Source organism: Asterias amurensis, chromosome 5 (genome assembly GCF_032118995.1).
Source record: "Asterias amurensis chromosome 5, ASM3211899v1".
NCBI classification, from domain to species: domain Eukaryota; kingdom Metazoa; phylum Echinodermata; class Asteroidea; order Forcipulatida; family Asteriidae; genus Asterias; species Asterias amurensis.
The window spans coordinates 27818446-27835900 of NC_092652.1; the positions used below are offsets into that span (position 1 = coordinate 27818446).

Sequence of the window (17455 nt, forward strand, 5' to 3'; positions counted from 1 at the left end):
ACGCCGCAACAAAACTTACTCCCACCATCTGTAAGAAACTGGTTGGTCAGGGTGCCTTTGGTTATAGCGGCCCCAACCTATGGAACAAACTCCCCCCAGAAATCCGCCAGTCTGACTCAATCATGACATTCAAAAAACTGTTGAAGACTGAACTGTTCAGAGCCCATTATTTTGTTTATTGTTTATTCTCTTTCTGTTCAGCGCCTTGATCTAGAGTCTAGGATATGTGCGCTTTATAAGAACTTTGTATTATTGTCGTCGTCGTCGTCGTCGTTATTATGACTAGTCACTGACCAACAACAGGGAAAACATTGCTCCGGGGTACAAAATTGACAAAGTTGCAATTTTGCCCCAAGGTGTTTCCGAGATTCGTCGACACCCTCCCGGTCAAAGAAAACCGTCGGGAAGATGGGATGGGGTGGCCGACTAATGCAGAATGACTGGTAGTGCTTTTTTGCTTTTGGATTTATCGTGCTCTATGGCTTTCAAATCTTATTTAAGCGCTTTTTGGGTTTGGTTCTGTATGATTGGGGACGATCAGTAAATGTTGAAATAACGTTATCAATGGCATCGGAACTTTGTACTAATACTTTGTTGCACATAATTATTGGACTCTTCTGTCTGTTGTTTATAAAACACAATTTGTGCAGTAGTATGCAGACTGGATCATCAAGCCTCAAGTTTTGCATAAACAACACCTAAAGCCAAAGCCACGTGTGGTTTCAAAATGGACAATTGTAGTTTTATACCATACAATTATCAGATAGTTGGTTTAATCGGAAAGATTACATGCCGTCTGATTTTATTTTGGCATAGAAATAATTCCCACAATCAAGACGAGAGAGGGAGGCAAATTATGAAGCATGGTTTGACCTACACTGTACTGTGAACCTGCTTGTTGATTAATTGTTTCCTTCACAACCGAGTGACAATACACATTGCACAACGTGACGCTATATGTTTACACAGGCAATGGGACGCTATTCGTGTGACAGAAACAACTTTATTCAGCTCATCATTGCGTTTCCACTATTACATAGCTATCACAACGAGTACTGCTCTATGACCCAACAAACTGATCCGCCCAAAGATTTTTGGGTGCTGACAACCCTACTCGATACCCCCAAAATCCTTTTTCGATAGCGTTTTGAGATTTTAAGTATAACGCTATAACAAGAATAAATTCCACCATGCAAAGTTTCAAATCCTACTTAAAAATAAATGTTATAATTCGTATAACTAGTATTACGTTTCTCATTGAATGAGTTTGTGCGTTTGTAAACTTATACTGTGCAACCACTAGAAGTAAACAAAGAAAAAGGCTGTCGGTATTAAAAAATGACCCAGTTCAAGTTTTGGAATAAGCCCGGTTCATACTTTCTGCAAATGCGAATGTGATACGAATTTTTACTGTTTGTTTCAACAGTCGAAACGAGCCCAACTCTTGCAAAACATTCTCAGGGAAAAAAGGGCTGTGATGTCAAAATTCACTTCCCATTCACAGTCAGTATGAACGGCGCTGAGGGTGTCCCATTAACAACCTCAGTGAGTAGAAGTGCCACGAAACAAAGCTCAGCCACTACAGGTGTACATCATACTAGTAACTTATATGCATAACAAAATAAATAAATATCTAAATAACAAATCTAACCTTGTTGGAGTTAGTTTCAAAGAGATTAAATACAAATACTGACCTAGCTCTTAGAAGAGGACTTCCGGTAATGTTTAGTTTTTATCTCAGTGTTTTGCCAATGGTGCTAACATTCATGCTTAATGTTTTTAAATAAGATGGTAGGATCCATTCAATACGAAAAACCAAGACCACCAAACACCAATGTCCACTTCTAAATAGTCCTACAAAAAACCTTTTCCCCACCAATTACTAACCCCACAACATCTTTAAAAAGAAATCCTAATACTGCCTTGCAATAATAGAATCAAAATTTCAAACCATAAACACAAAAATTCTAACGAGCTATACTTTAAGAGTTGTCAACCACCGGTTCCTTTCAGAACCAACACTACTTGAAGGAAATTCACACATGGTGCTACCACAAACCTCACCTAAAGATATTGCTCCCATGACCTATGTATAATGATGGCTAGATTTGAATGAGGTCACTTGTTGGAAATGGGAAGCTATAGAAAATCTTGACTGTAACGAGTGGCCGCTGGAATTATAACAACTTGGAAGCAATAAGATGTAAGTGCATTTATAAAATACATCAAAGTTAGATTTAAAGTTTCTGATCTGCAAAGAACTTCTTGGTCTGTCCGCAGACAGCGTTGACACATACAGGACATCGTAATGAGAGCTGTGTTGAACATGGTTGACCTGATGCAAGGTGCTGAGTTACTAAGTCTGCCATTGCCTAAAATAGAGAACAACAAGAAAAAACTGGTTGGAAGAACTATCATTGCCATGCTTGTATTTTATCATTCGACTATTTTATATGGTGTCTCCTCACACATGTTCTTCTACTTGTACCCGTGGCTTACAAATACTTGCAAAAGACCCCAATGCAAAAGAGAATGAAAAAGGCCGAAGTTCCCAACTTACACACAATACAGGACCTATAAGTCTGAAATAAGTCCTTGTCCTTAATGTATTTAGCTGAGGCTTAGACCTGCAAGTTTGAAACCGAGTCCATAAGTTTTTGTTTCAGACTTTCAACAACTTAACAATGCTTTGCTATGTATTTATACTGGACTTATACTCACCTCTATAAATATAGGATTGTCGTTCAGTGAAGCAGCACGCCTAATATTCTCAACTCCACACTAAAAGAAAAACAAAGTAAAGAGGGAACTTTTTCTTAGAAATTAATTGGTTAAAAAAAAACGTCAAAACGTTTTTTTTGAAAAATAAAAAGTTAAATTACAAAATAAAGTGTAAGATTTCACACAGTGATCATTACAATGGCCTCAAACAATAACAGGTAATGCATGTCTAACACAGTAAAGGCAATTAAGAGCTTTACATTGCTCTACATAAAAAGACAAGAAATCTGAAGGTAACGGTAACTTTACATCTTTCAACAAATCTGAAGGCATATATGAAGGCAATCAGTGAAAACATCAGGAAAAATCTGAAAACTCACATGCCTTTCTACAAGAAATATTTGATAAGTAAAATGAATTTTCTTTTCCGCTGAAACAACCCCTGACAATGGGGCTCTGAGATCTCTTTATACACGTACCTCCTTTGCTAATTCATCTGCGTATTCCAAGTCCAGCTCATGTAAGGTTTCAATGTGGTCATTCACAAATGCTATCGGCACCAACAGAATATTTTTGCGGCCATTTTTGCTTAATCCTTTGATGGCTGCATCAGTTTGAGGACCAAGCCATGGCAGAGGGCCAACCTACAGATAAAAATATCCTTCATAGTTAATTAGCTCTCTTAACACCAATGCAGATCTTGACATTTCAGATAGACTATCGGATAGCTATTAATATAACTGATATTTGTTACAATGGAAACAATTGTGAAAAGTGGAGGGGGCATGATAGTATTCTTGTTTTGACACTAAACCATGAGTGATAAGCATTGTATATACCCAGTGTTTCACTCCCAAGACCTGCATACAAAAATCCCTGGTCATACAACTCTGGTGGGATTCAAACCCATAACCAAGCATGCCCGGTGGCCCAATGCAAGAACCCCTGGTCATACCACTTTGGTGGGATTCAAACCCATAACCAAGCATGCCCGGTGGCCCAATGCAAAAATCCCTGGTCATACAACTCTGGTGGGATTCAAACCCATAACCAAGCATGCCCGGTCGCCCAATGCAAAAATCCCTTGTCATACAACTCTGGTGGGATTCAAACCCTTAACCAAGCATGCCCGGTCGCCCAATGCAAGAACACCTGGTCATACAACTCTGGTGGGATTCAAACCCATAACCAAGCATGCCCGGTGGCCCATAGCAAAAATCCCTGGTCATACAACTCTGGTGGGATTCAAACCCATAACCAAGCATGCCCGGTCGCCCAATGCAAAAATCCCTTGTCATACAACTCTGGTGGGATTCAAAGCCTTAACCAAGCATGCCCGGTCGCCCAATGCAAGAACACCTGGTCATACAACTCTGGTGGAATTCAAACCCATAACCAAGCATGCCCGGTCGCCCAATGCAAAAATCCCTTGTCATACAACTCTGGTGGGATTCAAACCCTTAACCAAGCATGCCCGGTCGCCCAATGCAAGAACACCTGGTCATACAACTCTGGTGGGATTCAAACCCTTAACCAAGCATGCCCGGTCGCCCAATGCAAGAACACCTGGTCATACAACTCTGGTGGCATTCAAACCCATAACCAAGCATGCCCAGTGACCCAATGCAAAAATCCCTTGTCATACAACTCTGGTGGGATTCAAACCCTTAACCAAGCATGCCCGGTGGCACAATACATTTATATTGAGGAAACATACATTTTTGTATAATTCTACTGAGGTTAGAACTACAAACTTCAGAACAACGATTCAGCTAAAAAACTATTTTTGTGTTAAGAATGATTCCCTTGGAAACTGGAATATTTGTTCACATTGTAGGTGCTGATCTAATACAATCTATAGTATATACAGGTACTACTTACTTGTGATTGCCACACTAATCTATAAGGATGAGAGAAGTCAAGAGCCTCCATGACACGTTGTACAGTAGCAGCAACTTCAGCAGGATAAGGGTCACCCCTATTCACAACCTGTACCAACAAATACAAAACCAGACAGCAATTGTTCAGTATTTCTTCAGTGCACTCATTACTTGATTATTGAGCATGCTTCAACAAGATGCCATTTTGAATTGGCTAATTACCCCAAAACTACAAAAATATAAATTTCTCTACCCCCTTGTAATTAGTACATAAAATAAAGTTGATGCAATACTAACTATTTCATGGTTTATAACAGGATTGGAACTGGCCTCTCACCAGGGGCCAATTTCATGGAGCTGCTTAAGCAAACAAAATTGCTTAAGCACGAAAATAGCTCGCTTATTTTACACATGTTACTGGCCATAATTTCATGCCTTATACACATATACATTGCTTGTGACTGGTATTTAGCTGTTGTTGACTTACCACAACAATTAAGTGGAGTCTTGGCCGTAATCTGATTTTACTAAGCAAGGATTTTTTCGCTTAAGCAAGATTTTGTGCTTAGGCATCTTTATGAAATTGGACCCAGCACTCAGTGGTTTAGTGGTTAAAAGATCTGGGCCCAATTTCATGGTTCTGCTTACCGAGGAATTCTGTGCTTACACATCGTAGAATTGTGTGCTGCATGGGTTCTACAAGCACAGAATTCTGTGGTTAGCAGAGTCATGAAATTGGGCCCTGCTCTTACATGAAAGGAAGGATGGATATAGGGTGCCTAACACCTGTGAATCTTTCTTGGTAAACACTTTACATACATTGTAATGGGAAACCATAGTAATGATTAGTAAGATTGTTTAGATAAGAAACAACTTACACTCATAGGTAAGGAGTGTGCAGAGAAGAGTATAACTACATCATCTTGAACCTCCTCAGGGAACTTCGCAAGTTCATCTTTGACTAGTTGTGTGAATGCCTGATGAAAAATTAATTTGATTTTCAAACTGTGAATATTGCTAACTAGAATGACCCTCAATAAGGGAAATAAGGCACGGTAAGCAGACAACTTTACTTGCCCCAACAAATTCATTATCAAGACTGTTTGAATGTTGTCACAAGCCTGGAATTACAAGCAGGCAAAGAGGGCCATGGCCTACATTGCCCCTGGGGCTGGCATTGGTGCCCCTTCAAATAAGATTTTCCAATGGAAGTGCCTTTTGCAAAACGAAAATCGCCTTGCCATTTCAGCATATTCAAAAAATAAGTTCCAGGCTTGTTTTCATATAGTCAGACAATTACAAATTACACTAAATCCAATGACAAGTAACTATTGAGACAGGGAAACAATTATGGTATCCTATTAATCACTCAAAATGCTAGTTTGTCAGGCTATTGTCACACAATGAAATGAAGGTCTAGTAAAGGGAGATTTTGAGAATGAATTCCAGTACAGGTCAAACATGGTGTCACACCTTGAGTGCATGCACAGTGCATGCTGGTCACAGAAAATCTGGGCATTAAGTCAACTGAACAATAGTCTATTATCTATTATAGATGTTCTGAGCATTTCTAAAACCGACACAAAGGTCTCCTTAATTCAGTTTGAACAATCAGGCATTATTAGATGTCAGGACGGTGTGAAGTGATTTAAGAGCAATGTGTAGCAACCAACCTTTACAAGTCCTGGGTGGGTTGGCCATCTGTCAATCACACTCCATCTCATCTTGCTATTGGCTACTAATTCTGGATGCTTTGCATAATATTTATAAATAGCGTTCAGACTACTTCCAGTGGTTGAACAGCTATATTGAGGGTACTGAGTGAAGGCAATGGCCCTCTCTATTCCATCTCTATACAAAACAGGTCAGAAAATAGTATGAAACAAATCATTACGACTCTAGATAACTGGCTTGAATTTCTAAGATATTCTTAACTACAATACATTACTTGTAACTCAGAACTTCAATATGGCCAGAAATAGGATTGTTTACAAAACCTGAAGTGTTTCATTTATAGTTAAACCATTCAACATCATATTTTTGTAAACAAAACGGACAAGACTGCAACAGTTGTTTCATAGTGGGGTTACTGGCCCAATGTAGTTACTAGGTGATGACAGGGTAGTACATATTCATTAACAGACATCAACCATCAGAAATCATTCATTGTTTGAAACGATTCATCATTTCTCAGATTCTATTACCATCTTCATATCAAATAGGCTAATGGTAGAAATTACACATTTTGTTTTGGGAGTTATGACCACATAATGAGCCTACCTAACTGTCCATTTGGGACACCTTCGATTTGACTATTAATCCAATAAACAAAAATGCACAAAGAAGGTTTCAACTACCAACTGTTATTCTGTAAGTATTTACCTCTCCATTTCGGCTACAGTATCCTCTGTCAGGGGTTTAACATATCGGAAACCGATGTAGTATTTATGTGGTGCTGCAAATACAAACAATTCAACTGTTATTATTATCATGATGGTTATGATTGAATATATCTTTCTGGTCACTGAAACCAAACGGCCAAAAAATCCTCAAAGTGCTTTGCACTGTAACCTGTAAGCTTGAAGGTACCTGTGAAGAGAAGGGGATGAAGAAATGTTCAGACATGGAAGGTTCCCTTTGCACTATAACCTGTAAGCTTGAAGATACCTGTGAAGAGAAGGGGATGAAGAAATGTTCAGACATGGAAGGTTCGCTTTGCACTGTAACCTGTAAGCTTGAAGGTACCTGTGAAGAGAAGGGGATGAAGAAATGTTCAGACATGGAAGGTTCCCTTTGCACTATAACCTGTAAGCTTGAAGATACCTGTGAAGAGAAGGGGATGAAGGAATGTTCAGACATGGAAGGTTCCCTTTGCACTATAACCTGTAAGCTTGAAGATACCTGTGAAGAGAAGGGGATGAAGAAATGTTCAGACATGGAAGGTTCCCTTTGCACTGTAACCTGTAAGCTTGAAGGTACCTGTGAAGAGAAGGCCATGAAGAAATGTTCAGACATGGAAGGTTCGAGTAAACTAAAACTAGAGGAAATCGATGCAATCAGGTTGGAACTGAAAACACAATCCACTATGCCAAACCAGAACAAGCCAAACAAAAACAGACTGGATAACGACCTAAAACAGGCATGCAACTGTAACTTCACAAAAAAGAGGAAATTTAAACATTTCAATGACTTTGAATAGTATTTTTCATTTTTGAATGGTAAAACTGATATATAAAAAAAGGGGAAATCAGCTGATACAAGGAAAAATTGCATGCCTGGTTAAAACATGATGATGATGATTACCAATGCCAGATTTGCATAAAATAATACGAACAACACAAACAGACAGCAAAATTGCATGCACATCAGAATTCCTGAATAAAATTGGTAAAAAATTATGTATAAAAGTAGATGAGAACACAACCAATAAATTTAATAGTTAAAAGCACATTAATTTTCATACATGTACACATCACCAAAAACTTTCCTAAAAGGAAAATTTCAAGTGTAGTTATCAACATGCTACACAAGTACAGTACATGTATAGGGGTCAGTAATATGAATATCAGTGGGCAAATTAGTTCGTCTGCTACAGATACAAGATTGGCAAATTATTCTCTAAGCTCTGAAACTGATACAAATTGGCAAATTGTTCTCTTAGCTCTGAAACAGATACAAATTGGTAAAGTATTCCCTAAATACCGCAACAGATACAAGATTGGCAATAACCTGTTATATAAATAGAACACTAACCTGATTCTGGACACATTTTGTCTAAAAGTTTAACCAGAGCTTTGCCTTGCTTGTTGGTCCACATCTTAATTGGTGAACCACCTCCAATCTTCTTGTACTGTGCCTGAATCTTTGGTGTTCGACGTTTAGCAATAAATGGGGCAAGTTTGCTGTGTAAAGAAATGGCATACAAAATATTTCAGGTTTTATCCAAACATGTACATCCATAAAGCAATTAGCATTGTTATACCTCGGTAACAAACTGTGAAGTTTGATTGGTCGAGAACCGATCACATGACGCGCAACAAAAACGCGCATCACCATGATCGTTCCCAGCGTTGGTCGATTTCCTGCGCCGTGTACGAAACAATCGCGGGTTCGAGGGAATTGTTTCTTGTTCGTCTGCTTAATAAACAATGAATAGTCTGTCGTAATAATGTTTGAAGATGACAACAAAACTTTGAGAAGAGGAATAACAATTAAACAAAGGTATAACAAAACAATTGTTGCACGCTGTGACTGGGGTCCATGGATTTTGTACACCCTCGAGGGGAAGTGGCACCCTCGGCTTCGCCTCGGGTGCCATTTTTCCCCTCGGGTGTACAAAACGCCATGGACCCTGTCACAGCGTGCAACAATTGTATACTGTTTACATGATATTTGGCACTTAGTTAAAAAACTGGAACCTTCTGAAGAGTATAAGGGCTAACCTTTATGTACATCATGGTGTTCAGGGCATTTAAGAACAGTTTTGGTGTTTCACAACTTAGAATCTCAGCTGTTATAATTTGAATAGACTGTCCGTGAAAGTTTGATGTTAGTGACTAGTGTCTGTCTAAACTGGATGTTCAAATAAAGTATTTATTATCAATTCTGATCTATTCAATGGTTTTTATGTTTATTGTTGATTTGATTTAAAGCCCTTATACACTTTCGGTAAACAGTGTTGTCCAAGCCCCACGCTTCGTGTATCACAACTTATATATAAAACAACAAACCTGTGAAAATTTAGGCTCAATCGGTCATCGGAGTCGGGAGAAAATAACGTGAAAACCCACTCTTGTTTCCACACGTTTCGCCGTGTCATGACATGTGTTTAAAATAAATCCGTAATTCTCGCTATCGAGAGTTGATATTGTTTTAATGTTTTCTCAAAAAGTAAAGCATTTCATGAAACAATATTTCAAGAGAAGTCTTTCACCATTACCTTCTGTAAACCCTGTAAATTATTTGTAAATCTGTGAACTTTTTTTTTTTTTTTTTTACCGAAAGTGTATAATGGCTTTAACTCTTGATATTTACCAATTTTTCAGAACCTGAGCAGGTAGACAAATTTAAAATGTCTAATTATAATTAGTTTCCAGCACACAGAGTGATTAGATAAACCTTTAGTATCCGCATCCACAGATCAGAGTCCAGCTTTCTTCAGAAGACAATCAGAGCATACTGATCGAAATGTGGAGTTGAAATCAATGGTTCTTTTCAGAACCAACCCAACTCATTTAGAGATAGTCATTACATGGTGTTACCGTAAACCTTTCCATATTGTATTTCCACCATGCAAAGTTTTAAATCCTACTTTAGTATCTTACTTTTGTGCTGGGAGTGGAATGAGATCTTTGTCCAGAAACAACCTAAGAAGGAAGTCATGTACTTCATCAACAGTCTCTGGACCACCCATGTTAAGAAGCATGATGCCAGTCTTGGCTGGCCTGAGAAACAAGAGAAGACATAGAATAAACCCTTATAAATCAATGAACAAATGAAAGAGCATTTTAACAAATTAATATATGATACAGAAATAAACAGATTCAACTAAATGAATAAAAAACAAATCCCTGTTTCTGCATTTATATGTGTGGAGTATACCACACCTAATATAGAGAATATGTTCTAGACAGAAAACAAAAACTGGGGTAAATTTCACAAAGTAGCCCTAACTTACTAGTCCTAGGACGCTTCAGGAGTTATTAAAAACTAAAAGGCTATTCTCGTTCTAAGTCCAGATAAGACTAGTCTTGAATCTGTGTGTAATCCACACATGTACAATGTACATTAAAGTTGAGGTGTTGATTTGGGTCCATCAAGTCATGGAATGTTTTTCCTTTTAAACAAAGACACTTAACCACAACTGAGGAGCAAACTTCTGACATTGAACATCCAGTTTACTGCAATTCCACTACAAGAACCCGGTTACACATCTCAATTTAAGAGCAAGAGAATTGATCTCAAATTCAGTTTTCTGATGTTCCATTTTTCCAACAGAGTCAACATGTGAGTGGGGAAAAATGAAAAGTCTCTTTTTTACACCACACTTTACAATGGTGACAATTGCCACTAGATATAATAGGCCTACCCTTTTAGGCCAAATTTGTCAACATCCAAAGGGCATAATTCTGAGAAAAAAATGCTGTGTCAAATTTTGGTAATTCCTGACTGTCAAAGGCCAGAAAAAAATGGATCATAAAGTTCAAAAATTTCACTCTGCATACTGTCATAAATATATGCTGTGGAAGATCTATCAGGACGATAAAGCCATTTAAATGATTAGAATATTACTATTAAGAAGACATACTTAGTATTAGGAAGATTGTGTTCATCTTGAGTTGCTGTTACAGATGCAGACAATGCACGGTGTGGTGATTGACTTGATTGACTCCTTACTGCACTCACAAGATCTAAAGGGTCAACAAATTAATATAAAATGCAATGTTGGTCACTCGTAATTCAAATAAAACAAAAACAATATATCAATTTCTCTCAACCTCTAACAATTAAGAACCCACAGGTCTCAATTGTCAAACATACATCTGGGAGCTGTTAGAAATCAAATGAGGATATTGAGACGCCCCTTGAGTGTGATAATACGTATAGAAGAACTACTTGTTATTTTAAAACCAGGTTAGACTTAGGTCTTCATCGTGGACAGAATTTATTTGGTTTGTAAGCTTAAACTAGCTCCACGAGTCCACCTGTTTGCTTACTGCTCCTGATGTTTTGAAAAATGCATCCATGAATGTATGGGACAGTAAATTCAGATTCAAATTGTAAAAAAAACCCTGTTTATTTGAGGCCAGCATGTCTTGCAGCTGTAACAAATGCCTTCCCTTTGCAGGTGTGCTAGGCCTCACAAATGCCTTCCCTTTGCAGGTGTGCTAGGCCTCACAAATGCCTTCCCTTTGCAGGTGTGCTAGGCCTCACAAATGCCTTCCCTTTTCAGGTGTGCTAGGCCTCATAAAGTTTTTATTTGCCCCTGGCTGCTACCTAGGCTACCCCTTTCAAATGAAAATGCAAGATTTAATTGTACAGATCTACAAACGTAATTTTCTGATCTTTGCTCTGAGGTTACACAAATTATCAACAACGATTCCAAGTCACACACCAGCGCACTGCATCACTGTTGTAAGTGAATGCACTATATCAGTGTTTGGGATGTGAATGCACTATTGAAAGTGTTTAGGGTATGTGCCGTAAAAAGTTCTTTTGAAAAGTTTGTCAGAATCTTAAATTAATTGTGAGACTCAGTTCACTACTATAAATAGATGGATTTAATAAAACTGAACTCTTTATGAACAGAAAGCTTTGAAATGAGTTTGAAACGACTTATGAAACTAAGCTCAATGCTGTAACTGTATTGCAACTGTATATTACTTGGTTTTAACCCTTACACAAATGTGTCCACACTTACACATGTAATAGATGTTAAATTTGCATCGGGGATAAAGAATATCAATTTTTGGTTTTTACCCATATACACCGATGTGTGTAGCACCGTATACTCAGTACTTTCCCGAGTCCTGTGAACAAAATCACAGGCATTTTACTCGGGTGGGATTCGAACCCACGACCCTTGCAACTCTAGAGCAGTGTCATACCAACTAGACCACCGAGATTGCCCGGTGGCCAGAGGCAGTTCGAATCCTATGTTTTAGCAGAGGGTACTGCAAACGATTTTAAATAGATGTTAAATTACACATGTAATACTAAAAACTTTCAAGAGTTACAATATTTATGCATACAAAAGATATCAGATCAGTATTATAATAATAGTCTACCCTGAGAGTTTCTTCTCACAGAACTCAAGCAGGTGCTAGAACAGTGCTAACACAATTTCCTTTACCCTTTACCAAGGAGAAAATGTCTTGGTGCCTTTTCAAAAAGCATACAGGGCAAGGCCACATTTGATAGAGCTGCTTAGCTGAAAACATTGCTTTAATATCCCTGCTTAGCAAAAATGACCGAATTGTACATGTGATGATGTGAGATTGGCTTGTAAATGTAACCTTATTGTAGTAAAGCATTTATTTTTGTAATATATGCTAGAAGCTCATTGTTGTGCTTCTAAAGCAGCACTATGGAGTTGGACCTAGCAAACGATTATAAAACTGAACTCCTCATAAACTTTTAACTTTTGTCAGGGCATGAATAGTTTATATAAAGGTGTCAAGGGATATGGATGATTGGTTTTAACAACAAAGACATCTGCAATCTTTCAAATAATAATTTACGACAGCTTTATTCCTTCAATCCAATTGACCAAGTGAAGGATTCTAAAGGACTTGGCCAATTATTAGCTTAAATCACAGTTTCAAGTATTACAGTTTCAAGATATACCAACAGATTTGTTGTGGACTCGTGGAAAGACACAAATGAACATTAATTGGAGGATTGAGGACATACACTGGCTAAACTATAAGACAGTGTTCCCACTGGATCCAGAATTGTGTAATTTATAATTGTGTATTATCCTTTCCTGTAATTGGCGGCTCGTCCGCTGTGGGTTTGTTTAATAAATATATTACGAGTTCATGCTCCTGCCGAAGGATTTACCGAAGACCTGTTTATTGTGGTGGCGGTCCCGCATTGATCCACCTTTTGTGAACGGACGCAGATCAAAAGTTAACCGATGAAAGGTCGTTTCAGTGTGCAACATACACATCTATGTAATGTACCCATGTTGGTCTTCCCACATTAACCTGCTCGAGCTCTGCATGCCACTACTTTGTTGTTTGTCCGTGTTCGTTTTTGTTTAGTAACCAATTTTACTATAGAGAATTCAAATATCAGTTATTTTCTATACACATGGTGCAAGATAAAAAAATTAAAAAAACACACTTTACTAGTGTTGCATAAAATACCAGGTTTTGGCCAAGTGATCCTCCGACCAATGTGAAGTTGCGTCGTCCCTTGACACCTCACTTGTTTTTGGTTTTACAAAAAAGAAAAAGACGAGCTTCCGGTTTGGCATGTTGCAGATAACGCTACCGAGCTCCTGTTTGCAATGAGACATGTTCTCCCTTCCAGTAGTTCTATAATTTGCCACTGTTCTATTTTTGTGTTGACTTTTAGCTTACATAATACACATCCAATGTACAGTTACTTATTTTGGATTAGTTCACAGCGATTCATTAAAATCAAAGTGGGGGTAGTGACCATGGGCACCAAGCCAATGACCAAGATGGGGGCAGTGACCATGGGCACCAAGCCAATGACAACGGGTCAGTTGCTTCAATTGGCCTTCAGCCGTCCAACATTTTGTCAAGACCTCAAGGGCACATTTTCACTGGTCACTTCAGAAACAACACACTGGGCACCAACAAAATCAGCACCTTGAAAACCCAGCACCTAGCAAACTCAGCAAATTGTATGCACTTAAATACAAATTGGGCACCTGTTGGGCACTTTATAATGTTTTTTTCAACACAAGTAAAAAAATTTATTTAGGTATTAGAAGTAGTACAAATATATAAAATAAAAAAAGGGATAGAGAACGTAACTTATTTTTGTAACCAAAATGTCAGAAAAATACATTGATCAGCCAAACGTGGTTTAACTTAAAAGCAATATAATCAAAGAGACTTTGCACACACTGAACAACAAGCCTGGGCGACTAGTGAAATTTACTACTCGACTAGACCATGACGGTTCCCCCTACAACAATCGCCAAACATTACATCAGCCAAACTGTACAATATGCTACAATCCCTGTCATACCTTTGTTATACCATGATTTCCTTCCTCCATGGTTTTGTTCATGAAACAGTTTAGTTGCAATAACGTAACCCTCCTCCCGCTGTTGGGAGGAGGGTAAGGGCTAGGAACAGTTCTACCATTTCAACCATGGACTCATGGATGGAGGATCGAAGGAAACAGTACCTCTTGAGTCTTGGTTTTGGTTGTGTGACAAATTTGATGGAATTGAAGATTGTGTTTTCTGGAGGGTCGAGTGGAATGTTGTGCAAAGTGACGTCTGTAAGAGGGATTTCAACTAAATTACTGACAAGTTTGTATTTCCTTCCTCTAGGGCCTATCAATCCAGATGCCCTGTCTGTGTTACAAAAACTGAGACAAATATTGACTGGGAACAATTGAATTGGAGGTAGCCCACCTGCCTAGGCCTAGCCCACCTTGTTGAGCTGTAAATCGGTCTCATCACAGTCCCATATGGCCACTGTGATGAGAAAGATGACGAAAAGAGAGTGCACAGCTCAACACAAGGTCAAGGTGTCCTCCGTACGTGGCCATGCTGGTACTTTTAATTCTAGAAACTATAGGCCTAATTAATAAACTTATAAGGCTCCTGCCCCTGGGCATGCTGAAGGGGAGCCTTATTAATATTATAGTTTCTTAATTCTAGCCTTTTTTATATAGTTTCTAGAAGTAGGTCCTACCATACTGGGCTTTTAGTGGGCAATATGGTGGAGTGAGATCAGAATCAGATGGCCTATTTGCCCAATATAGTTTTTAAAATAAGCATGAAACCACAACCATCACACGGACGGGCATGACGTGACGGAAGTGTAGAAACAATATTTTATTTTTAAATGAATTTAAATTACACGTGTCTGCTGTTGGGCGCAAATTCTAGCCGCCTGCGCTAAATGGATGTTGATAAATAAATAAAGAATAACAACTTACCACCAAACAACCTTCTGAAAACAGACATGCTGGTGCTGTTAGCTTCGGGGTTTTAACTTCAATGAGCAACCGTGAAAAAAATTACACTCAGTGGTTCCAAGTCGAATGTGCTGTGTGATTAAAATTGTTATGTCATTATGATAATGCATCTGTGTATGTGTGCTGAAGTACCACCGCCTCTTTTGTACATCCGTCCTTCAGGAAACTGTGCAATGCATGTGCTGCATATTGTGCAAGCAAAGGTCATGTTGTTGAAGGGCGCCCTCGAGCGGTCATTGATAAACAATAATGATTACATCTAAAAAGCAAAAAATTGTATTTATATGCTGGTTGCAATCTTGGTTCAATGATAAGCTTTTTTTGGCCACCACTTATTTGTTCTTTTTTTTTGAAAATTAAAGTTCACAGTGTTATAAAACCATAGCAAAGAGCATACTACAAAACCAGTAATCAACAAGTGCTACAACATTTAAATTTAAGTTTGGTTGTACTGCACTTTACTTGGATGATGTTGGGGTCGAACCGCTTTTTTTCATGAGTGATAAGTTGACTATTGTTTGAAATGGTTTGAAAAGCTGTTCCAATATACTCCTAAAACATTTCACACCCTATAAATTCCACACTTCTATGTTCCATCACCCAGCGACACGGTGTTCCGACAAAGTTCAGATAACCCCTCATGATCTACACACCAGGGTTAGGGTTAGGGTTGGGAATAGGAGCATACATTTGTTGGGGTGTCTAGGTAACCCTTTACACCAGGGATGTGATTGCTTGTCTTAAAAAAAGCCTGAAAATTTAAACTGTCTGGAAATGTGAGTCCTATCATTGCGAGCGCAAGCTCGCCCCTTACGGCGTGGGGTTCGGGGCCCGCCCAAGGGCCCCGAAAAAATTTTGAAGTCTAGATGCTCTGTGGTGCATTCTAAGCTTCCTTAGAACACCTGCTTTAATCACTATTTGTTGCACAATTTCAGTGTTTTTAGGAGAGAAACAAAAATCTCAAATATTGTATTTAATTCAGCTGGGAAACCCTTGTTCAGAATAAGTATAACATTGAAAATAAAACACAAAATCATTGCCAAGTTTACTCTGTGTTTAAAATAATCTGCCATTTCCAGTGGCAGACTTCTTTTTGCGTGTAAAGGGAAAAGTGAAATCATACATTGTACTTGTTGTAGCCTTGGGTAAACAGACCCGGAGATGATGGTGTCATCACCATCACAGTAAGTACCTATCACTTTTCTAGCCGCGGTCACAAATTTTTCATAGCAGTTAGCACTGATGCAAATGAATCTCAAGTCCGTCAACAGTGCCCGACTCGTCCAGCCAACTCCAGCGGAATTTATTTTGAACACCTTTTTCCAGGTCTCGAACTGATGGGTCTCCCCTCGGCAAAGTTTGTTTCGACGCCGCCATGCCGATTCGACTGGCTGATGAGACAACAGTCATGACAGTACGAATCCTCAAAAACAGTCGTACGTCGTATGGATTGTATCGGTGCGGCCACACGTACACGTGGACGGACGTTGGCTGGCAAATGCTGCCATATTGTGCACGCAAACCAAAAATAGAAGCTCCAGCGCAGCGTTGATCTTCGTTGCTCTACTAGCATTGGCGACGCGCAATTTCTAAATTGTTCGTGCATTTCGAGTTTTTTAAATTTGCGCAGCTATCACCATGCGTAAAACCACCGCACATTGCGCAGACACAAAACGAGGTCACTGCTACACAATGAGTCTGTTCCCCCATTCCATTAATACGCAAGCACAGCACACGCGTTAATAGGAACTAGACTTGGTGAAAGAAGCACACTCCTACCCAGTAAAAACAACAAACCGTACGGGTCCAATGTGAGAACGATCACAACTTATGCGTCTTCTTAGCGTCATTTAATAAAAATCCCGTCCGACCCAGCGCTCTGTTTCCACCTCGTTCTCATATATGGCAATACAATTTAATGTAGAACGTTCATCATAAAACCAATTAAATACATTTCGGCATGCAAAACTCAACATGAATAATTAATTAGCACAATCTACCCCCCGATTTTCTCAACGGATTCACATGATTCACGTTGGTTGACTTTTTGAGTCGAAAAAGCCGGAAATCCGGCAAAAGCCGGAGAAATCACATCCCTGATAAACAGTTAACTTCTCTGACGGACAGGAATGAAATATGTACACATTTCACACAGACTTGTATCT

The 17455-nt window shown here is 38.8% G+C and overlaps 1 protein-coding gene across 3 annotated transcripts; it reads right to left on the minus strand.

Moving 5' to 3' along the window:
- Positions 1–986: 986 nt before the first annotated feature.
- Positions 987–17388, minus strand: LOC139937842 (ferrochelatase, mitochondrial-like). 3 transcript variants are annotated; one of them, XM_071933188.1, is made up of 12 exons: positions 16483–17388; positions 15252–15361; positions 10909–11011; positions 9926–10045; positions 8355–8503; positions 6984–7056; positions 6275–6452; positions 5480–5578; positions 4603–4710; positions 3201–3365; positions 2722–2781; positions 987–2372 (listed from the first exon to the last, which is right to left on the minus strand). In XM_071933188.1, the coding sequence occupies exons 2-12, from the start codon at positions 15277–15279 to the stop codon at positions 2238–2240; spliced, it is 1218 nt and encodes a 405-aa protein (XP_071789289.1). In that variant the 5' UTR covers positions 15280–15361; positions 16483–17388; the 3' UTR covers positions 987–2237. The 3 variants fall into 3 exon arrangements, with proteins under 3 accessions (XP_071789289.1, XP_071789288.1, XP_071789287.1); XM_071933187.1 differs by having other exon boundaries at positions 16414–17388; XM_071933186.1 differs by lacking the exon at positions 16483–17388 and having other exon boundaries at positions 15252–15451.
- Between the last annotated feature and the right edge of the window lie 67 nt (positions 17389–17455).